Source organism: Aotus nancymaae, unplaced genomic scaffold (assembly GCF_030222135.1).
Source record: "Aotus nancymaae isolate 86718 unplaced genomic scaffold, 86718_ANA_hifiasm-v0.15.2.pri h1tg000057l, whole genome shotgun sequence".
NCBI classification, from domain to species: domain Eukaryota; kingdom Metazoa; phylum Chordata; class Mammalia; order Primates; family Aotidae; genus Aotus; species Aotus nancymaae.
In genome coordinates, this window is record NW_026988471.1 from 8,817,848 (window position 1) to 8,843,004 (window position 25,157).

General features: G+C 39.1%; 1 protein-coding gene and 1 pseudogene across 1 annotated transcript in view; both read right to left on the reverse strand.

The window, feature by feature from the left end:
- Window positions 1-567: 567 nt before the first annotated feature.
- The window catches only part of YWHAQ (tyrosine 3-monooxygenase/tryptophan 5-monooxygenase activation protein theta), a 46,029-nt gene continuing 21,439 nt past the window's right edge, over window positions 568-25,157 (reverse strand). Inside the window, exons 3-6 of the mRNA XM_012438808.3 lie at window positions 8,101-8,224; window positions 4,584-4,747; window positions 3,823-3,918; window positions 568-1,641 (exon numbers count right to left, since the gene is read on the reverse strand). Of these exons, the coding sequence (XP_012294231.1) occupies window positions 1,582-1,641; window positions 3,823-3,918; window positions 4,584-4,747; window positions 8,101-8,224 (444 nt within the window). The 3' untranslated portion in view covers window positions 568-1,581. The remainder of the gene's footprint in view (window positions 1,642-3,822; window positions 3,919-4,583; window positions 4,748-8,100; window positions 8,225-25,157) is intronic.
- LOC105707763 (ADP-ribosylation factor 4-like) lies at window positions 9,645-10,549 on the reverse strand (annotated as a pseudogene).

Below are 25,157 nucleotides of genomic sequence, written 5' to 3' on the forward strand. Positions count from 1 at the left end.
TAAAGACGGGTTTCACCATGTTGCTCAGGTGAGTGTCGAACTCCTAACCTCCAGTGACCTGCCTGCCTTGGCCTCCCAAAGTGCTGGGATTACAGGAGTAAGGCACTGTGCCCAGCCTTGTCTTAGTATTTTCAACCTACGATGGGTTTATCAGAATGTAGCCCCACTGTTAAGTTGAGGAGTATCTATATGTGAACTCTTACATTCCTTTTGAATATCCACTGAAGCACAATTCTAGTAACAGCCAAGGCACTCAGAATGACATAATTAACTTTGCTAGTTTTAAAATGTCCACTTTATTCCATATAACACTTAACCAGATATCATTTACATCTGAAGAAGAGATGGCCCATGAGACTGATCTATAGTAAAACACTCTAAGAAATGCAGTCCAATTTTATACATTTCCAGGCATCCCTAGACAAGTGTGTCACAATGCACAATGCAGAAATATAGGCATCACTACTACATTTTACATAAAAGGGAAGTATCAATAAACTTTAGAAAGTAGTAAATTCACCTGTCCCTTAAAATATGGGTATGCAATTGTTACAAAGCCATAGTAAATGGTTTATAAAACGTAATTTTATTTTATGTTACTCTGCTGTTACATAGGGCATAACGTTTTCACAAGGCTTTTTTGGGACTACAGTCAATGATTAGCAACACACAATAGTGGTCCAACTCTCTAAATAACAATCACTAGACAAACTGGACACCCTCTCACATGTGCACAAATCTGCATGGAAAAGTACTAAAGTTTTAGACTTGGACTTGTGTACTTTATTTCCCCTTTCTAGTGGATTAAGAAATGACATGCACTTTAATTTGCCAAAAGCAATGCTTGTATTCTGGCAGCAACATGCTACTTCTATTACATAGTAAAGTGAATACCAGAACTACAAAGGCAGGAGGTGTAAGTGAATTTTTATTGGGAAGGGAGGTTGTCAACTTAAACAGCAGCAAATAAAGAGTGAATAAGGAAACTCCCTGTTGCCACAGATATACATGACCTCCTTATGTGACACAGGAGGCATTTCAATTTGTTACCCCTAGCCAGAAACGGCAAGTGCTTTTCCATTCAGTCTAATACTTCTGGATTCCTACTAAAAAGGAATACATTAAGAGCATGGAAAAGTTGCTTATTGAAGGAAACCCCCAAAAGAGTAAGGGAGGGAATGTAGAAATTAAGAAGTTATGTGGAACACTCTTCAAATTTTAATTAACTACATTTTCATATCTTCACAGTAATACAAAACACAGTCACTTGCAGAACTGGTTCAGATTACTTAAATACCAAATACATTTTTAGTCCTCTACATAAGTGTCTGGAAGTTACTTATGTTTATATGAAATGAAGCTATTAATACTTTTCTACAGCAGTAACTGCACACCAGGAAGGCCAAGACAAACACAAATCAAGGAATGAAGTTTTCCCAAAGCTGCAGTGTGAAAAGACTATAAACAGTTGATTCCATACACATGAATGGGTTTCTTTGCTATAGGAAATCCAAGTGGAATAAGGAATGGAGATGTGTAAAAAGGTTTCTTGAAGGAAAGAGGATGACACCCTGTATGGATTTAGTTTTCAGCCCCTTCTGCTGCATCACATTCTTCTCCTGCACTGTCTGATGTCCAAAGCTAGAAAAAGAAGAATCAAATTAAGTTACTATTACTATTTCTAGATAGGGCAATTATAACAAGTACTATTGTTATATCAAAAATAACAAGAGTAGTAAACTCCTCAAACAATGGAGATCTTGACTAAGACTGGAAGTTCTCTCTCAAAACCCCAGACCATCACCTTCCCAAAGTACATCACTGCAGACCTTTCACTATGCAATTACAAAATGACATACACACATATACCACTGAAGCATGGTTTTATAGCTTCCTTTTTATTTAAAAAACACTTGGCCAGGCACAGTGGCTCACGCCTGTAATCCTAGCACATAGGGAGGCTGAGGAGAGAAGATCACATGAGGCCAGGAGTTCAACACCAGCCTGGACAACACAGCAAGACCCCATCTCTACAAAACATTTCAAAAACAAAATTGGCCAGGTATGGGGTGGTGTGTGCCTAGAGTCCTAACTACTCGGGAGGCTGAGGCAGGAGGACTGCTTGAAATCAGGAGGTTAAGGCTGCAGTGGGCCATGACTCCGACACTGCACTCTAGCCTAGGTGAAGAATCGTAAGAAGAGATCATGTGAGATCCTGTCTCAAAAAAAAAAGTAACTTTTAAAAAGAGGCACTCTACTTTCATAATAAACAAAGTGACAGTCTTAGAATTTAATGCTGTCTCTATTCCCAGCAGCTCAATGCTCTTCTTGAAAGTACTACTGCAGTATTAAATTTTGATTAATAAACTAAAACATTTTCACAGAGAGGCAAAAGCCACAATCACAGTTAACAATTTTCAAGTGTGTGAAGGGCTAAACTAAAGCAAAAGCAGTGTTGTGTTATTTTGTGTTGCTCCAAGAATTAAGTAGAAGTGGGTGACGGAAGCTACAGGGAAGCAATGTGTGCATGTATAGACAGGGTTCTTGAATTAGGTAGAATGTTAAAACTAAGTCGATCTTCAGGGATCTGTCTAATTTTAGGATGGAAAGTTGAAGTGAAGAAGTCAGTATTTACTGACTATTATTAGTTCAAAATTACACTATATTAGACCAACACCAAGATATTAGTGTCAATTTCAGAAAAGCTAGAATCTTACATAATCCTTAGGTTATGACGAAGAATACTAAAATAAGGTTATTATAAAGATACTAAAATAAGGTTATTATAAAGATACGAAAATAAAAACAAACAAAACAAAATCCTCTGAAGAACTGCCTCCATAAGAGAGAAAACAAAACAAACAAAACCATTTAAAAGATAGTTAGCTCCAAAGCATATCTGGGAAGAGGTACAGAACTGCCTACTTTGCTCTTCCTCTGCAGAACTAGCTATTTGCTGATCATCTTCCATTGTCCCCTAACAACCACAGGGAATTCTCATGGCGAGAAATGCAGGGTCTTCATTTCCCTTTCAGTGGATTCATAATTCCCCTGTTCAGCAAAACTGAATAGACATGGTGCTATTTATAAAAAACAAAAACCCTATCTAGTTAAAGATAAAGCTATCTAGTAAAAGATAAACCAAACTAGGGGGCTGGGAAGAACAGATTTATATTAAACGATATATTCCCTTCTTTTACCTTCTGTGAAGTCTAAGATTTTACCTATCAAATTTATTTGAACCTACAAAAAATGTTAAGAGTAAAGCTTAAGCTGTACTTTTTCTTGATTACTTTATCAACTGCCTATCAAGAAGCGGGGAGAAAAAGACAAACAAAACAGACACTGTAGCCTAGAAGCAGAGAAGGAATAACAAAATTTAGGTACAGGTTTACTCCCTAAATGCTTGTAGAACATTATGCACAATTCACAAAGTACACTTTTATTAGAACAAGGTGCTTCATGTGATTTTTAGAAAGCCTAGATATCTAGATAGTCCCTAATTGGCTACAGCTAATTTGCCCAAAAATACTGAAACTTTATAAGGTCTCTATACTAATATAATTTATCAATATCTTCATCCCAATAAAATAGTAATATTGAGTTCCTATAATGTTAGTACCTTCTCAGGACAGTTTGATAAAATGCCTATTCAACTTGAAAACCTGCCTACAAAATAGTGCTGGTCCCACACAAAATACTAACATGTATGTCATATTTTCAGCTCTTATGTATCTGTCCTAAAATACATGAAGTCCAAAATAAAATATAAATACTTTTGTTTCTGAAAAGGAAATAAAATCTAAAAAGTAAACAACTCACTGTTAGGTTGTCTCTAAGCAACTGCATGATGAGAGTGCTGTCTTTGTATGAGTCTTCATTCAGTGTATCAAGTTCAGCAATGGCCTCATCAAAAGCCTGATAAATATTAATATCCATGGTAAAATATGTGCATTGACAAAAACTGGTTATTCTACAATTACAAACCATTTTGTAAAAATAGGTGAACACCCACCTTATGTTCTAATATCAACAAACTCAACAGAACCATTCTCTCACACTCAGTTTAAGAACTTACGAGTATGACTGGACTTTTATAAAACTATACACTATACATTTATGTAAACAAGCATGTCTTCATTCTTTCACAGGACAAACAGAACAGCAGCAATGATTAATATACTTCTTTCCAATAAGAAGTAGTATTTATCTGTACAGGCTCCTCTTCACTCTCTCATTTTGAGCCACTTTGAGGAATGCAGCTAATGCACAGCTATTCTAGTGACCAAACTTGGAAGGCATTACTTTCCAATCTTTTATGTTTCCTTCTTAACATCATTTATCCTTCTTTGATTATTCTGCTCAGTATGCTCTGTAGACAGACATTACTGCTTATAATCACAGTTAGGGTAGAATAAGGTGTCAGGGACAGAAGTTGGTGATCTTGATGGTAAGAAAGAGATTTCAAAATAAATACAGTAGAAATCATCCCTTGGTAGCCAAGTAAAATACCTGTAAATTAACATACCTGGTATCTCAAACAACTGTAGCTAAAGTGGGTATTTCCTGGACACACATCTTACCGTTTTAGCCAGCGTGCAGGCAAGCTCTGGGTTATTAAGAATCTCATAGTAAAATACAGAAAAGTTAAGAGCAAGCCCCAGGCGGATTGGATGTGTGGGTTGCATCTCCTTCTTGCTTATATCAAATGCCTCTTGGTAAGCTCCTTGGGAATTATCTATCGTTTCTGTGAAGAGAAAAAAAAATTAAAAGTGCAATACTGACAATAATGATCCAGTACAAAGTACATTAACAACCTGAACATATGCTATGAGCTCTTTGGTAGAACCAAGACTTTGTATGGCTCTTTTAAAATCATGGTAGCTAACAAAAAAACATTATTGTGGCTGGGTGTCGTGGCTCACGACTGTAATCCCAGCACTTTGGGAGGCTGAGGTGAACGGATCACCTGAGATCAGGAGTTCGAGACCAGCCTGGCAAGTATGGCAAAACCCCATCTCTACTAAAAATACAAAAATTAGTCGGGCATGATGGGCAGGCACCTGTAATCCCAGCTACTCAACAGGCTGAGGCATGAGAATCACTTGAACCCGGGAGGCCAAGATTGCACCACTGCACTCCAGCCTGGGCGATAGAAGAACACTCTGTCTTAAAAAAAAAAAAAAAAAAAATTATGTACTGGGTATTTGAGAACTAGTTTATGGCCAGGTGTAGTGACTCATGCCTGTAACCCTGGGGCGGGATCAACCGAACCCAAGAGTTCAAGACCAGCCTGGGCAACATAGGAAGACCTTATCCCTGTCTCTATGAAAAATTAAAAAGAAGAAGAAGAAAAAAACAAGCTAGGCATAGTGGTGCATGCCTGTAGTTCCAGCTACTTGGGAGGCTGAGGTGGGAGGATCCCTTAAGCCCACGAGGTCGAAGCTGCAGAGAGACCATATCATGCTGTTGCACTCCCAACCTTAGTAACAGAGTTTGTCTCAAACAAACAAAGAACCAGTTCAGAATGTTGCTTACATCTAATCAGCTTAATTTTAAAAAAATCATGAGATATTACAGTAAATCGGATTTTTTCCATCCCCAGGCTACAAACTATTTTATTCTTTTATATCTTTTAATTCTATTACTTGGAAATGCAGTAATTAAAATAATTTGACTGGGCCAGGCGCAGTGGCTCACACCCGTAATCCCAGCATTTTGGGAGGCCGAGACGGGTGGATCACCTGAGGTCAGTAGTTTGAGACCAGTCTGACCAATATGGAGAAACCCCGTCTCTACTAGTAATACAAAAATTAGCTGGGTTTGGTGGTGCATGCCTGTAATCCCAGCCACTAGGAAGGCAGAGGCACCAGAATCGCTTGAACCTGGGAGGCGGAGGTTGCAGTCAGTCAAGATCGAACCATTGCACTCTAGCTTAAGCAACGAAAGCATAACTCAAACTCAAAAATAATAATAATAATAATAATAATAATAATAATAATAATAATTTGACTGGAATACACTTCCCCTAAATAATATAAAGTTTACAAAGATCATCACCACCAAAATCTCTATTTTTCTAATTTGGAGAAATACTGACTCTTAGTATCAAGATGTATTATTTGAAAGGCAATATAGAAGTTTCAATACACAGGACAAAATCTGCTCCAACCCGAGTTTGATTACTGGCCTAATTAAAATGTTACTCTCCCTTCAAAAAATGTTCAGTTATTACCAACACTAATCTGATTGTACCCATATTTTGAAAAGGGTAGTTTTCTGTATGAGGGCACTGGCCTATTACAGCTTTAGAGATACTGATGTAAGAGAATTAAGCTAACTCTTTATGACCTGAATATGTGCATTTTCCTTCCTCTGAAATGGCACATTTATTGATCTAATCCTGAATGGTATAGACTGCATGCAAGAATAATAATAATAATTATTATTATTTGCAGCCTGGCAAATTAGGAAGCACTAGAATAGTAGTAAGTAACAAAGTGTCTCAGCAGTTAGGCTATAAAGACAGCCTATCTACAAATCCCAGACTATGAGAATGTACATGGGACTACATGTGATACCTGAAAGTGCCAATGAGCTCCTAAGAGTTAAATCAGGTTAAAGCTGCGGCTATGTCTCAATCTCCCAAAGACTTCTCTTTGGCTTTCTGATACTTAAATGTTCAGTTCCGCGCCAGTATCATGTCCAATTCTGCTTATCTTCATAGCAATAGAAATTATACATCAGTAACAGAATAAGTTTAGTATACAGATTTTGTTATAGCAAGGTACAACAGTTTCTCAAGGTACAACTTCTCTTTATATATTCAGTTACACTGATATTTAGGACAGCAAAAAACAAAATAACAAACTTTCTGGAAAAAATAAGGAATTAAGTGATACTTCTACTACCTAGAACTTGACAAATTTGGTAGCAAGCACATGCACAGAATTTAATAGGATCTTATACTCCGCTACCAGCATCCCAGGAGACACTCACTGCAAATAAATTCACTTCACTTTTTTATTATCAAGTTAGGCAATTTGATCACTTTTTCCCATATCCATGTGTTTTTTACAATAGTTTAGGTAAAAACAAAATAGACATTTAATACTAAAATCTATTTTTATGACTACTACTTGATTAATCAACAATTCCTGTGTATTCAACCTTCTCAAGTAAAACCTAACCATATGGGTCATTCAAACTTACTGTGAAGTTGGAATAAGTTATACACCAGCAATAACACACACATGTCACCTCTTCTCCTAAAAAATTTGATTATATGTAATTAGCAGTCAATGTTATGACTCCTTAAAATGGACGATAATGAATTAATATGACAAACAGAAAAAGCACAACATCCTATTTCCATGTTCTCTATGTAATTTCAGTTATCTGCATTTTAAGGCATAATTACAAAAAGGCCATGTGAAATGCAGAATGACTCAAAGTTTACACAAAAATCTCTGGAGCTAAAAATGAAACCAAACTGGCAGGATGAAGTAGATTATTCTGCCATTTCTCTAGATCTTTGAGTTGCACATCAAATCTAGGGCTGATCACTCCAGACTTCTTTAGCCTGCCTGTGAGGTTCACGACAATTTTCCCAGCTCTGTGATCATCAATGATTTCAAATTTGCCAATGTAACCATGCTTCATCATCAGAGTGAGAAACCGGATGATGACTTTGGAGCATGGCCTAATAAGTACCCGGTGTTTGCCTCTTTTTGGTATTGTTGATGCTCTTGAGAGCATCAGCCAGGACATTCATGTGGACTATTGTGGCGGCGCGGAAAGATGACGGAAAGAGCACAGTGAACCAAAATTGTAAAGCATAAAAGATTATGCCTGTTTTAAGTAATACCATGTACAATTATAACTAAAGTTCATAGATGAGTCTTTTATTTAAAGGGCACATGATGTAAATTTAGAACCCAATTTTCATTTTTGAGAATGTAAGATAATACTAATTTTCTTGATATATGTTCAATTATTTTTAAATCACAAAGAGCCTGAAGACTACATATATTGTCATAGTGGCCTGTTTAATCCCCCTTTTTTGTATTTTAGTTTTGCCCATATAACAAATATACTTACGTTTTCGATCATCACCACATGCAACTTCAGCAAGGTACCGGAAGTAATCACCCTTCATTTTCAGATAGAAGACCTTACTCTCTGGATTAGTTGCATTGGCTATTAAGTATTTATCCAACAACTCCTGAAATAAATAAGACATCGGAACATTAGGCACTAAACTTCTGCCTGCTGCACATTATCATTAAACGATCAAACTTCTGCCTTTCAGGCATTTCAATCATTAACTACTACAGTAATACTATACCATATCAGCCTGGACTTGAAGCATGTTCTTACGGCACAGGTTAGATTGTCACTCTGGGAGGCTTTAAATGATGATGTAGTCTATAGTTTCTAATGGTAAGACTAAATTACACCACACATTGTAATTTAAAAGACACTGTCTGTTCTCTCATCCATTCAACAAACATTTACTCATACTGCTAGGTGCCAGGTATTTGACTATAATGGATATAGAGAAGACTTAAAATCAGGTCCCTGCCCTCAAGAAGCTCAGAGTCTATAAGTATACCAACTACACACCAAGCATTAAGAGAGAGGTGAATATGGTGCTATGGAAGCACAGAGAGGGAGTATATGGCTCTGCTGGAGATGGCCTCCAGTTAGACAGGCTTCCCAGGGAAAGAGTATTTGAGGTGTCAAGAAGGCAAAGTAGAAATGCAACAAGCACAAAACAGGGATGTGCACTCATTTTAGGGAGGGGAAAGAAAATGTTTAAGATATCAAGTACAAGGGAGAACAGTGTTACTCAGTGTCCACTGCAGTCAAGTGTCCATCTAAAGCAAGGCAAATACAGGAATTGAGAGTAAAAGGTTTAAAAACTCGCACAGCAATTTAATAGAATAATTTTAGGTCTACTAAATCTAATTTTTAAAAAAAACTTAGGTGAGTTCTTGAGTATGTCTTTTATCGTTAATTTCATACAAAGAAATTTTCACTTCTAGAGGTACAGGGTATGCCTTGGAATATAAAAAGTCACAAAAAACAAATATAATAGAAATCTTCTTAGATTCAATTTTTCTTGATGCTAGATCATTCATTTAAAAACTTTTTATATTAAGTATTACAAAGCAGAATGAAATTCTCATATAAATGTTAAGATACTAATACCTACTTCATCATTGGTTTGTTTTGAGAATAAAACCAGTAACAGATGTCAAAGTCTGGAATAGTGTCACATATTAAGTGCTCAGTAAATGTTAGCTAGTATCAACCTAGGTACACAGTTTGAAAAGCACTGCTCTAGGAAAAGTGAAACTAGTGAATGTTTTAAAGCAAGGAAGAGAGAGGATCCTTTTTACATTTTGGAAAAATAACCACAAATATAATCAACTAATATTATATAAAAATACAATCTATGATACCAACAAGACTGATTCAAATTCACATAAATGCTAAAGAAAAAGAAGGCTGTTTATAGATTTAAAATACAAATGTTTAGAAAACACGGTTCTAACCAAGACCTTTCTTGTTGTTTATCTGATTAAAAGTGGTTTAACAAAATGCAATCATTGCATCCATATATGTATTTCTTTTCTTTTTCTTTCTTTCTTTTTTTCCCTGGGGCTCAAAAAACACTCAAAACAGATTTATTTAAAGGTTTCACAATAGCTATGTCCAGGCATTTAGGCTTATGGGAAGTAAAATTAAAAGAGGATACTTTTTCCCCAAGGAGAATTTTTTTTAAAACCAGTAACATTGCTAAATAGCAACATTATACTTGGTAAACAATAATCGACAACAAAATAAGTTCTGCCCAAACCAGTCCCAGATACTGTTTAATAACCAAGATACAAACTAATTTTGTTGTAACAAGCCTAGACCAATTTTAGCAAACATGTCCTTGGTTAGTTATCCAGTTTCGTTTAACGTTTTGAAAGCTCATTTGACAGCCAGTCAAGTCCTTCATACAGACCAGTTCCTTGTATTGCACAAGTGGCTTGAACATACCATGTTCTGTTACGAAGAGACTGAAGACCTAGTTTATCTGTCATTTCACCGATGGCCATAGCATTTGGCAAATCCTGTTTGTTTGCAAAAAGCAGCAGCACTGCATCTCTCAACTCATCTACCAGAAACATTTTCTGCAGCTCATCTGCTACTTCCTGAATTCTTTCACGATCATTGCTATCTACCACAAAAATAAGACCCTGGGTATTCTGGGAGTAATGCTTCCAGAGAGGCCTAATTCTATCTTGACCACCAACAGCCCATACTATGAAACAAATGTTCTTATATTCCACTGTTTCCACGTTAAAACCAGTGGTAGAATTGGTGGTGACTATCTCCCCTAACTTCAGTTATATTATACAGAATGGTTGTCTTGCCAGTAGCATCCAATCCAACCATCAAAATGAGCATCTGCTTCTTGCCAAAGAGGCGGGAGAAAAGGGAGGAGATAGTGAGGCCCATGGCAGTAGTGGCACTTGCGATGGGCAGAAGCAAAAGGAGTTTGGGGCGGCCCCGTGCTTTCTCGTTTTGCACTCCCAGCAAACTAAACCAGAGGGAAGAGAAAGCGGAGGAAGAAACAGGGAGGCTGGAACGTCTCGCTGGCCGCTGTGCCGATGAAGCTCCGGGACAGGAATTAGCTGGTAGAGGACCTGCTAGGCGACTGGCGCGGCAGCTCCGGCTCTAGCCTTTAGGCTTTGACTGTGCCATATGACGCGGCGGCCGCGGCAACTTCAGCCACGGCCCAGCCCCTGCAACGTGGACAGAATTGCGTCACCACTGCCTTCTTTTCTTTCTTTTTTTTTTCTAAGAAAAAGCCTTACTTTGTTGCCCAGGCTAGAGTGCAGTGTTGTGTTCTTGGTTCACTGCAATCTCCACCTCCCAGGCTCAAGCGATTCTCCTGCCTCAGCCTCCTGAGCAGGTGGGACTACAGGCGCACACCGCCACACCCAGCTAATTTTTGTCGTTTTAGTAGAGATGGGGTTTCACTATGCTGGCCAGGCTGGTATCGTCTCCTGACCTCAGGTTACCCGCCCACCTCAGCCTCCCAAAGTGCTGGGAATACAGGCATGAGTCACTGCTTCTGGCCCATAAGTTATTTTTAAAGAAAATAAACAGAGGCCAAGTGTGATGGTTCATGTCTATAATCCCAGCACTCTGGGAAGTGAGAGGTGGAGGCAAGAGGATTGCTTGAGAGCCCAGAAGTTTGAGACCAGCCTGGGCAACATAGTGGGACCCTGTCGCTACAAACAATTTTTAAAAAATTAGCCAGGTGTGGTGGCACACACTTGTAATCCCAGCAACTTGAGAGGCTAAGGCAAAAGGATGGCTTAAGCCTAGAGGGTAGAGGGTGCAGTAAGCCATGATCGTGCTACTGCATTCCAGCCTGGGAGACAGAGCGAAAGAAATCCTGTCTCTAAAAAGAAAAAAAACAAAAAACAAAACAACAACAACAACAACAAAAAACCAGGAAAATATTTAAAGTCCTTTAATTTAAAAAAGATTTTAATTATTTTAATGTATTTAAAGGTCTGAGGCCAGAGGAAGTTCACACACACACACACAAAATTAGTATAAAATTAAGTGTTGAAGTCCCAGAAGTTTATACATTATAAAATTGATGAATATCAAAATTGTGGCTCAAGTTGGAAAGTTGCTGAGACAGGAGTGTGGCAACAGAGGTCATTAAGGGCATACTCAAACTAAAGGCAACTGTGACAAGTGCTGCTCCAGCATCATTACACTCTTAACTATAAAAAGAACGGACAAATCAGATTTTAAGTATTGTGTTCAACATCACCAATATAATTTTAATAGTTAGTTATTAAACTGAGGTCGGGCGCAGTAGCTCATGCCTGTAATCTCAGCACTTTGGGAGGCTAATGGGGATGGATCATGAGGTCAGAGTTCAAGACCAGGCTGGCCTAGATGGTAAAACCCCATCTCTACTAAAAATACAAAAAAATTAGCTGGGCGCGGTGGCGGGCGCCTGTAATCTCCAGGTACTTGGGAGGCTGAGGCAGAGAACTGCTTGGACCTAGGAGGCTGGAGGTTGCACTGAGCAGAGATTACGCCACTGCACTCCAGTCTGGGTGACAGAACAAGACTCCGTCTCAAGAAAAAAAAAAACTGAGACACTCAAATCTTAAAAAACTTTTATTACTTTAATATTTTCCTCTATTACCATTTTTACATATTATGGATGACTTTCAATTTAAAAACTAAATTAGGGTGGTGGTAGAGGGAGGGAACAGGAGGTAATAGTGAGATAGTCACAAAAAAGTTCTAGATCTCAAACTGACTGAGTCATTGCTATCTTTAAATGAAGGGATTCTGAGAAGTAGTATCAAAGAAGGCAAACACAGTACTCATACTGAGAGAAATACCACCTCTGCCTGTACCCACACCAAGGAACTCTAACGTAAAATAAGATGCCTCTCACTTTTCCTGTTCCTCCAAGTGAATCAGTCAGTTACAATGAAATTCCAGAGGATCTCCAAAAAGGTGCCAGCTCTGGTAAGCTACTCATCTAGTGCTCTGTTAAATGTGGTAGATGTGTAAGAGCAGGGGACAGAGAAATTTCCATTCTAGCACTAGTCTCTCATGCTAGATGTGTGGGTGTTCACAAGGACTTGTGGACCAAGGGCCTTCCAAGGATTCAGAAAGCTGCCGAACAGCTACTGCATTCATTACAACACAGCCACTTAGGAGCTAACCAAAACCTTTCCTTTCTAAAATTATTGACTTTGACTACTAGTTTGCATATAGCCATTATGTAGGATTTATATTGTTGGGCTTTTATAAAGGGACTTGGGCATGACTTCCATCCTGGAGTTTCAGCCAGGTATCATGGTTGATTGTCAGATGCCACTAGCTCTCTGTGAAGGAAACAACAGGTACAGAGTAATTCTGTCTTTCCATATACTATCAGTAGTAAAGATGTATACTTTAGCACAGCTAAAAGACATAATGGATTCCGCTTCATGTCTTACCCAAATAATCAAGGCTCTATCTGTATTATCAATACCAAATATTATTAATATCAGATAGAATATAGGCTATAAATGTGTAAGAATTTTAAAATTATTGTAAAAACACAGATCAGAGACCAAAAACCCCAAACTGACACAGCTCCCTGAAAGTCTTTCCTAATAAGGGTACTGGTACCTGGTAAGAAGACAGGAGGGAGAGCCAAGAGCGGTGGCTCACGTCTGTAATCCCAGCACTTTGGGAGGCCCAGGTGGGTGGATTACTTGAGGTCAGAAGTTCGAGACCACCCTGAACAACATGGTGAAACACAATTTCTACAAAAAACACAAAATTGGCAGGGCGTAGTGGCACACACTGATAATCTCAGCTACCTGGGAGGCTGACGCAGAAGAATTGCTTGAACCTGGGAGGCAGAGGTTGCAATGAGCCTAGATTGCGCCATTGCACTCCTGGGCAACGAGAGCAAAACTCCGTTTCCCCCGCCCCCCTCCAAAAAAAGTCATCAGGAGGGAGTATAGTTAAAAGTTCCCCCACTAATTTCTTCTGTACATTATTCTTATCAATTAAGCAGGGAGCTCCCCCTTGTAAACTCTTCAGCAAATTTCATTATCTTAGGAGTTTTGATGGCTTAAGATTGGGGGTCCTTCTGGCGCTGACAGTGTTACTTGACTGAGGGGGAAAACATGGACGGTAGTGTGTTCTGAGAATTTGAAAACTCAAGAGGTCAGTGTACTACCCATAATAACAAGATGAACTAGTAATTTAGAACACTCTAGACCAAAGAAACAAGGAAAGTGAAAGGAAAGAATGTAAGTTATTATCGAGGCTGCTTTAGAAGATGCTAAAGAAATTCAGAATACATTTAACCTTAGAAAAATAGGATGAAAACAATAATAAAATAGACTAACACAAAAGCTGTAAAAAATATAAGAAGTGAAACTGCCAAGAAATAATATTAATGCAAATTTAGAATAGTAACAATTCCTTTCCCCCACCCCCATGTATCTTAGGAAAAAAAGGCTTCCGGAAGAACAACAAAACCCCATATCATTTTTAAAAGTTAACTATTGTATTAAACAATCCTACTATCACTTCAACCACTTTTCCAAAATAATTTATTTGGTTTCAGTGGTAAAATTCTGTAACACTCAACAAATCAATCTTTTAATTCTAAATTCATTTATAAGTGATTTCCATTTTACAGACTAAATAAGCTACTCTTGTCTCTCATTAAGATTATGCTAATCTATATAAATGGTTTGTTTAAGAAACAGTAGGTAACTGTTATCAAGAGCCTTAAAATATAGGCAAAATAACAGGAAACAAAGAAGTTTCAATTTCAATTCAACAGTTTACTGAGATTCATTAAAAAACACAGTGCTAACATGTTTAATCTCTAACTTTAGGGCATATGTATCAGCCATTATTTCTATATTATCAGTTTATCAGCATATGAATATAAAATAAAGCATTTCTAAGAAAGGTAAGGCCAAATCTGAAGGTTTCTTTGACTGAGTTTTGCTGTGTCAACCCAGGCTGAAGTGCAGTGGTGAAATCTCGGCTCATATATAACCTTTGACTCCCAAGTTCAAGCTATTCTTTGGCCCCTCGGCCTCCCCAAATTCTGGGATTACAGGCACTTGCCACCACACTCAGTTTATTTTTAGTAGAGATAGTATTTCACCATGTTGGCCAGGCTGGTTTTGAACTCCTGACCTCAAGGGATCCGCCCTCTTCTGTTTCCCAAAGTGCTAGGATTACTGGCCTGAGCCACAGCAGCTGGCCTAAATTAGATTTCTTTTTTTTTGAGACAAAGTCTTGCTCTGTCACCCAGGCTCGAGTGTAGTGGCGCAATCTCAGCTCACTGCAACCTCCGCCTCTTAGGTTCCAGCAATTCTCCTGCCTCAGCCTCCCTAGTAGCTGGGAATACAGGTGCCCGCCACCACGCCCAGCTAATTTTTGTATTTTTAGTAAAGACTGGGTTTCACCATATTGGCCAGGTTGGTCTCAAACTCCTGACCTCGTGATCCACCCGCCTCGGTTTCTCAAAATGCTGGGATTACAGGCGTGAGCCACTGCGCCTGGCCAAGAGATTTAATCAGTAAAACAAAACAGGGACAGAGTAACTCTGTGTTATGTATCAGAATATAAGAGTTTTTAGAAGTTACATTATCATTTGTGGAACTAACTTTTATACTATTGTTAGCTCTATAATCTTGTAGGAAATCACACCTTCTTAGTGTCTTTATCTGTAACTATGTAATGAAACTATTATGATCTAAAGGTCTCTGGTCTCAGAAACTACCATTGTATGACTAAACCCGTTAGAATTAAATGTCATAAAAGATTTGTTGCCTTAACAAAGGAGGCAGTGAATCACCTAAGACTTAATCCAAGTTGATCATCAATTCATCTACGAAAATATTATTATTATTATTTTTATATATTTTTTGAGATGGAGTTTCCCTCTTGTTGCTCAGGCTGGAGTGCAATGGCATGATCTCAGCTCACTTCCACCTCTGCAACCTCTGCCTCCCGGGTTCAAGCAATTCTCCTGCCTCAGCCTTCCAAGTAGCTGGGATTCAGCGTGTGCCACCATGTCCAGCTAATTTTGCATTTTTAGTAGAGACAGTGTTATCTCCATGTTGGTCAGGCTGGTCTCGAACTCCCAACCTCAGGTGATCCACTGGCCTCGGCCTCCCGAAGAGCTGGGATTACAGGTGTGAGCCACTGCATCCGGCCAAAAATATTTTCTTTCATTAATAAAATGAATGCATTAAACAGCCAAGTGTCCTTGTATGATTTTTAAATGTTACTAATTAAGAATTGTTAAGACTTAGAATCCAAGAGTGATGAATCAACCCCATTCTGGTGCCCATTTTAAGTTCATTTTTAAAAAAATGAACTATGGAATGAAGTAATAATTTTCAGAGATAGAAGCAAACCTTATAACCAATGTGACTGATCCTATAGGCTGTGGGATTTAGCGGACACCACACAGAAGACATTAGTCAAACTCAAGTTGCAAAGCCTAATCAGATCCTTACGTCCTTGCATCCCCAAGGTTAAAACTTTTCATTTAATCCTATACCAAATTCCAAACCTCTACAACCAAATTTTAACAATGAAGTATGCTGGAGGAATAAAGTGACCATGTGACCAGGCTGCCCAGGACCATTCCAATTTTAGCCCACTGTCCTAGCAGACAGATCTCATTTTATCGTCTCTTGCTTTACTGCTCTTTTGCAGATAATGTGGTTGCATTTTGTTGCTGTCATTTTTAACCAATTGAAGTCAAGCAAGTCTATCAGTGCCAATTTCTACCAGCATGTGCTCACTTCATGTCTCAGTGGCACATTTTGGTAATTCTCCCAATATTTCCAACTTTTTAATGATTATTTTAACTGCTATGGCGATCTGTGATCAATGGTCGTTAATGTTACTACTGTAATTGTTTTGGGGTGCCACAATGCATGCCCACATAAGATAGTAAACATAATTGATATATGTTGTGTCTGCTCTGACTGCTTCAACAATGGGGTGCTCCCAATCTCTTCCCTCTCCTCTGGGTTACCTATTCCCTGAGACACAAAAATATTAAAATTAGACCAATTAATAACCCTACAATGGCCTTTATGTATTCAAGTGAAAGGATGAGTTACATGTCTCTCACTTTCAAAAGCTGGAAATAATTAAGCTTAGTGAGGAAGGCATGTCAAAAGCCAAGAAAAGCTAAAGCTGGGCCTCTTGTATCGAAGAGCAATGTTGCAAATGCAAAGAAAGAGTTCTTGAAGGAAATTAAAAGTGCTAACCCAGTAAACACACCAAATGATAAGAAAGCAAAATAGACTTATTGATAATATGAAGAAAACTTTAAGTGATCTGGCTAGAAGCTAAGGCCAGCCACAACATTCTCTTAAATAAAAGCCTAATTCTGAGCAAGGTCTTAACTCTCTTTAATTCAATGAAGGCTGAGAGAAGTGAGGAAGCTGCATAAGAAAACCTGAAGCTAGCAGAGGTTGGTTTATGAGGTTGACTGAAAGAAGCCAACTCCAGAACATAAAAGTACAAGGTGAAGCTGCAAGTACTAATGTGGAGTTGCAGTAAGTTATTCAGAAGATCTAGCTAACATCACTGATGAATGAAGGTGGCTACATGAAATACCTACCACATTTTCAATGTAGAGGAAACAGCCTTATATCAGACGATGCCATCAAGAACTTTCATAGTAGGTCAGTATCTGGCTTTGAAGCTTTAAAGGAAAGGCTGACTCTCTAGGGTTAATGCAGCTGGTGACTTTAAGATAAAGCCAATGCTCATTTAGCATTCCCAAAATCCTAGGGTCCTTAAGAATTACACTAAATCTACTCTGCCTGCACTCTACAAATGGAACAACCAACGAAGCATGGATGACGGCCTCTGTTTACAGCATGGTTCACTGAATATTTTAAGCCCATCGTTGAGATCTACTGCTCAGAAAAAAGAGATTCCTTTCAAATTATAGCTGCTCACTGACAATGCAGCACTTGTTCACCAAAGAGCTATGATGGAGATGTACAAGATTAATGCTGTTTCCATGTCTGCTAACATAAAACCACCTCCATTCTGCAGCCCATAGATCAGGGAGTAGATTCAACTTTCAAGTGTAATTATTTAAGAAACACATTTCATAAGGCCATAATTGTCATAGTGATTCTTCTGATGGATCTGGGCAAAAGAAATTGAAAACCACCTAGAAAGGATTCAACATTCTAGATGCCATTAAGAACATTTGTGTGGAGGAAGTCAAAATATCAACATTAACAAGAGTTTGGAAGAAGCTGGTTTCTACTCTCAAGAATGACTTTGAGGACTTTAAGATTTCAGTGGAGGAAGTACCTGCACATGTGGAGGAAAAAGCAAGATAAGTACTAGAATTAGAAATGGAGCCTAAATATGTGACCGAATTGCTGCAAACTCATGGTAAAACTTGAACAGATGAGAACTTGCTTCTCATGGATGAGCAAAGAAAGTGGTTTCCTTGAGATGGATCTCTTCTGGTGAAGATCCCATGAACATTGCTGAAATGACAATAAAGGATTTAAAACATTGCCTAAACTTAGTTGATAAAGCAGGGCCAGGGTTTGAGAGAAGTGCCTGTGATTTTGAAAGAAATTCTATCCTAGTTAAGATGTCATCAAATAGCATCACATGCTAAAGAAAAATCTTTTGTGGGCTGGGCACGGTGGGTCATACCTGTAATCTCAGCACTTTGGGAGGCTGAGGAGGGCAGATCACCTGAGGTTGTGAGTTTGAGACCAGCCTGACCAACATGGAGAAACCCCATTTCTACCAAAAATACAAAATTAGCTGGGTGTGGTAGCGCATGCCTGTTATCCCAGCTACTCAGAAGGCTGAGGCAGGAGAATTGGTTGAACCCAGGAGGCAGTGATTGCAGTGAGCTGGGAGATCATGCCATTGCACTCCAGCCTGGGGAACAAGGGCAAAACTCCAAAAACTTTTTGTGAAAGGAAGCACCAACTGATGTGGCAAACTTCACTGCTGCCTTATTTTAAGCAATTGTCACAGCAATTCCTGACCAGTAAGCAACCATCAACGTCGAGGCAAGACCCTCCACCAGCAAAAAGATCAGGAAAGGCTCAGATGATTGTTAGCATTTCTTGGCAATTAAGTATTTTCTATTTAAGGTATGTACATTGGTTTTTAGACATAATGCTATTGTGCACTTAATAGACTACAATATAGTGTAAGCATGACTTTTATACACACTAGGAAACCAAAAATTTGTGTGACTTGCTTTATTGAGATTCACTTTATTGGATTTTGGTGGTCTAGAACCAAATATGCAATTATTAATGCCATTTCTTTTCATTCTTAGAAATATCCCACTTTGGAAGACACTATATGATCATCCTGTAGATAAGACATTAATATTATAATTCAGGCTGGGTGTGGTGGCTCACGCCTATAATCTCAGCACTTTGGGAGGCCATGGCAGGTGGATCACCTAAGGTCAGGAGTTTGAGACCAGGCTGGCCACCTGGTGAAACCCCAGCTCTACTAATAATACAAAAATTAGTTGGGTGTGGTGGCACACATCTGTATACCCAGCTATTCGGCAGGCTGAGGCAAGAGAATTGCTTGAACTCGGGAGGCAGAGGTTGCAGTGATCCAAGACTGGACCACTGCACTCCAACTTGGACAACAAGAATGAAACTCCATCTCAAAAAAAAAAATTATACTTCAAAATTATTACTTCAATACTTAAAAGGTAAAAAATAAATCTTCCTGCTGTACCATTTAACATTCATGTAAAAGGTAATAAAACTTCTTTAGGCATATACTGACAATCACATGTGATGCCATCCATAACAGTTCGTAAGTTTTTTTTATTTTTTATTTTTTGAGACAGTCTTGCTCTGTTGCCCAGGCTGGAGTGCAGTGGTATAATCCCAGCTCACTGCAACCTCTGTCTCCTGGGTTCAAGTGATTCTCCTGCCTCAGCCTACCATGTTTTGAGATTACAGGCACCATAACCATGCTTGGCTAATTTTTTTTTTGTATTTTTAGTACATGGGGTTTTGCCATATTTGCCAGGGTGGTCTTCAACTCCTAACCTCAGGTGATCTGCCAGCCTAAACCTCCCAAAGTGCTGGAATTACAGGTGTGAGCCACAATGCCTGGCTGGTTCTTAAAATTTTAAAAACAAAAAGTTGCCTATATATCAAACGAACAGATACTAATTCAAACAACTAACCCTAAATATTAACTTCATTAATGCCAAAAAATAAAGCAACTTTAGTAATGATACTTTAGAGCTTTTACTTTTTAAATAGCCGGTCCCTCCTCCTCTATTAAATCATTCTTTAAGATAATAACTCCTGGCCAGTTGTGGTGGCTCATGCCTATAATCCCAGCACTTTGAGAGGCTGAGGAGTGAGGATCACTTGTAGCCAGGAGTTCCAGGTTAGCTTGGGCAGTTAAGCAAGATCTTGTCTCTACAAAAAAATTAAAAAATTAGGTGGTGCCTCATGCCTGTAAGTCCCAGCTATTCAGGAGGAGTGTTTGCACCCACAAGTTGAAGGCTGCAGTGACCTATGATCACACTACTGCACTCCAGCCTGGGTGACAGAGTAAGATCCTGTCTCAATAAATAAATAAATAAATAAAAATAAGTCATTTAATCATATCTTATGCCTCCTTGCCTAGTTTAAAATAAAATTAGTAGGTAATAATACAACTATGCACATTTTTTTTAAAGCTACTCCTGAGTAGCTAGGACTACAGGTGAGTCCCACCATACCCAGCTGTCTCACGCAGGCTGGAGTGGAGTGCAGTGCAGTGATCACAGCTTACTGCATCCTCAAACTCCTGGACTTAAGGGATCCTGCCACCTTAGACCTACTATAGTCACGGGCTACCATGCCCAGCTGATTGTTCTTATATTTTGGAGAGGCAGGGTCTCAACATCTTGCCCAAGTTGGTAACTCCTGGGCTCAACCAATCCTCCTGCCTCAGCCTCCCAAAGTGCTGAGATAACAAGTGTGAACCACTATGCCTAATTTAAAAAAAAAAAAATTTTTTTTTAAAGGGACAGGGTCTTGCTATGTTGCCCAGGCTGGTCTTGAACTTCTGGCCTCAAGTGATCCTCCTGCTTGGCCTCCCCAAGTGCTGAAATTACAGGCGTGAGCCACCTCACCTGACTGAGGAACACTTTTAAAATGTACATTTATGGGCTGGGTGCGGTGGCGCACGCCTGTAATCCCATCACTTTGGGAGGCCAAGGCAGGCGGATCACAAGGTCAAGAGATCGAGACCATTCCTGACCAACATGGTGAAACCCCGTCTCTACTAAAAATACAAAAATTAGCTGGGCGTGGTGGCGTGCGCCTGTAGTCCCAGCTACTCAGGAGCTGAGGCAGAAGAATTGCTTGAACCCGGGAGGCAGAGGCTGCGGTGAGCCAAGATCGTGCCACTGCACTCCAGCCTGGCACCTGGCGACAGAGCAAGACTCTATCTTTAAAAAAAAAAAAAAAAAAAGTACACTTGTGTCCTAAGGTATAAAGAAAAAGTAATTTTTTATAAGACAGTTTTTTCAATAGGTAAACATTCATATACATGAAGTATAAACACAATGTACTCAGATATTTGCCTCTAAGAATCAACAATAAAAAACAATCTTCAAATACAGACTTAGTTGATAAAGCAAAACAAATATCATGAATAGCCTGACCAGTCAAATTACAAGCAAAACAACAATTCTCCCTTGAATTTTTTTTTTTTTGAGACGGAGTCTCACTCTGTTGCCCAGGCTAGAGTGCAGTAACATGATCTCAGCTCACTGGCAACCTCCACTGCCCAGGTTCAAGCAATTCTCGTGCCTCAGCCTCCAGAGTAGCTGAGACTACCTACAGGCACGTACCACCATGCCTGGCTAATTTTTGTAATTTTTTTTTTTTATATATATAAGTAGAGACGGGGTTTCTCCATGTTGGCCAGGCTGGTCTCGAACTCCTGACCTCAGGTGATCCTCCTGCGTCAGCCTCCCAAAATGCTGGAATTGCAGGCATGAGCCACCATGCCTGGCTTCCCTTGATTTTTACACAGTAGATGCATTCATGGTTAATTCTGTATGTTACTAAAATCATAAAACAGGCCAGCCATGGTGGCTCACGCCTGGTAGCTCTCAACAACAACAAAACCTGTAAAATAAAACTTTGTCTTTAAATGTAAAACCAAACTAGGCTTTGGCCTCAGATAACTCCTGTAGGTTTTTTTTTTTTTTTTGGAAACAGTGTCTAGCTCTGTTGCAAGCTGGAATGCAGTCGTGCAATTTCGGCTCACTGCAACCTCTGACTCCCCGGTTCAAGCAATTCTCCTGCCTCAGCCTCCTGAGTAGCTGGGATTACAGGCACGCACCACCACACCCAGCTAATTTTTGTGTTTTTAGTAAAGATGGGGTTTTACCATATTGTCCAGGATGGTCTCCATCTCCTGACCTTGTGATCCACCCACCTCGGCCTCCCAAGTGCTGGGATTGTTAAGTTTTTTAGCTAACTGAAAGAGCACCTGGACAATTCCTTACACAGGCCTGTGCCTCTATGTGTTAAAGGATGTGTAGTCCCACTGACCTATGTCCACTCAAAAAGTCAGTGCTACCTGACTTCCCACCTGAGCAGAAACACTGGGTGAAAGTTATATACAAGTGGAGCTCAAAATAAAAATAATTATTTAGTTATGGAATTAGAAGAATTTTTCTTAAGAAGGTATCAAATGAGAGGCAGAAAATATGGGGAAAGAAGGCATTTCAAAGTGAAGACTGGCATTTGAAAAGATTTATCCACACAATGATGTAGAAAGACACTGAAGGTGGTAATCTTTATAAAAGAAAGAAACTCTAATCACAAAGAGAACAAAAGGCACCAATATTTCACAGTATTCACTATGAATCATATTTGACTGACTTAGTGGAATGAGCATTGGGCCAGTAATTTGGTCTTCAAGTAGAGTTTAGATCAAGTTTCTCAGTTTAATCTCCTCTTCTACAAAATACACTTGACCCTTGAACATAGGTTTGAACTTTACGGGTCCACTTTTCTACAGATTTTTTCAAACAGTCAGCCCTCTATATCAGCAGGTTCTGCAACCAAAACCAAACATGGATCACAAACACAATATTAAGGAGACACAAAACCTGCATATATAGAGGGCCAACTTTTTGTACCCACAGGTTCCAGAAGGCTGAATGAGGAACTTGCGTATGAGTGGATTTTGGTATATAAGGAGGTGCTGGAACCAATTCCCCTCAGATACAGAGGGAGGGCAATAATAAAACTATTCTCCAGTTTAAAGAATCTACATTAATTCCAAAGCACTAAGTCAAAAGGGCAACCTGTCAAGTAGATGAACTCAATACAAATGTTTCCTCAGTATTTTTCATTCACAAAATGTAGCAGTGTCTATCACATAGTAGCCATGGCCTGGCAACATGCTGAAATGGATGCAACAGAAATGCAACTTCACATACAATACTACTTTGAAATGGTACTTTACTTGAATTATTTTAATTCTTTATTTTGATCAAAGTCATAATGTGTAGTAGTTAACTGCCACTCAAAAATTCCTAAGAAAAAATGATAGTTTCCCCATTCTGTTCCCTTTTTCTTTTTTTGAGACAGGGTCTCACACTCTGTTGCTCATGCTGGAATACAGTGGTATCACCTCAGCTCACCGCAGCATCAACTTCCTAGGCTCAAGTAATCCTCCCACCTCATTCTCCCAAGTAGCTGGGACCACAAGTGCATACCACCACATCTGGCTAAGTTTTTTATTTTTTTTTCTAGAGATGGGGTTTTGCCTTTTTACCCAGGCTGGTAACTCCTGAGTTCATGTGATCCTCCCAAGTCAGCCTCCCAAAGTGCTAGGATTACAGGCATAAGCCACTACATCCCAGTTTCTGCTCTAAGTTCCTTCAGGGAATACTTTTTTAAAATCCTGACTTAATATTGATATGTCTAATTCTCTCCCTCTCCCCAAGGCAACCATCATTACTAGTTTGTTGTACACTCTTTTTGTTGTTGTTTTGCTTTTGAGACAGGGTCTCACTTATGGCCCATGCTAGAGTGCAGTAGCGCAATCTCTGCTCACTGCAACCTCTGCTTCCTGGGTTCAGGCGATTCTCCCACCTCAGCCCCCCAAGCAGCTGGGACTACAGGTGTCTGGCACCACGACCAGCATTTTTTTTTTTTTTTTTTTTTTTTTTTTTGGTAGAGACAGGGTTTCACCATGTTGACCAGACTGGTCTGCAACTCCTGGCCCAAGTGATCCGCCCACCTTGGCTTCCCAAAGTGCTGGGAACACAGGCGTGAGCCACCACACCTGGCCTCTTGTATATTCTTATAAGGATTCAAAACATTTAAAATCCATTTATGTTCCTCTCTCCCTCATGTTTGCACACTACACGTTATTCTATACCTTAGCTTTTCCATTTGATAGTCCCTCTGAGATAATTACATGTCCATGTATTTAATAGCTGCCTCATTCTATATATAACACTGTATGTACAGTATACTACTATGTGGGTACCCTAATTATCTATTTAGCTTCCTTTGAGGAACACTTAAGTTGCTTCCAATCTTGGTATTTCCAACTATGCACCAAATGTACACTTGATCCTCAAGGCAAATTATTAAACTGTCCTCCCTAGAGGTAATTTCAATTTATACTCCCACTAGCAATGCATAAACATTCCCATTTCTCAACATCTTTCTGAATCCAGTGTGTATCAAACTTTTAAAACCTTTTCCAATCTAATGGGTAAAAAATATCTTAATACGGTTTTATTAGCATTTTTCCTTATAAATTAAGCTGAACATCTGTATATCCTTTTTATTAATAGTGAGTTTATATCCTTTGTCCTTTTCCTAATGAGTTTTTCCTTACTGCTTTGTATGGTCTTCAAGTATGAGTTTAGATCAAGAGTTTGTGGGAATTCTTTATATACTAATTAGCTCATCTTCTAGTTGCCTCTCAGATGAAAATGTATGTAAACAGCCTGTCTAGCAACAAAACTCCATTTAATATTTTTCTATTAATTAAATCACATAAAATAGTACCAACATTTCTAAACAATATGAGAAACACAAGTAAATATGACTATCTGATTTCAGTACAAATAAAATACACAAACAGGAGACTTTTTTTTTTTTTTTTTGAGATGGAGTCTCGCTCTGTTGGCAGGCTGGAGTACAGTGGCTTGCTCTCAGCTCACTGCAATCTCCACCTCCCAGGTTCAAGCAATTCTCCTGCCTCAGCCTCCGAGTAGCTGGGACTACAGGAGTGGGCCACTACAGTTAATGACTTCTGTATTTTTAGTAGAGATGGGGTTTCACCATGTTGGCCAGGCTGGTCTCTAACTCCTGACCTCATGATGCGGCCACCTAGGCCTCCCAAAGAGCTGGGATTACAGGCATGAACCACTGAGCCCCGGCCTACAAACAGGAGACTTTTAATTGGAATGCAAATCTGAATTTGTGTTTATTGTATACCTGACCATATGAAATGGTAACACATTTTAAAAGTTACAGATTTTTTTTTTTTTGAGATAGTCTTGTTTT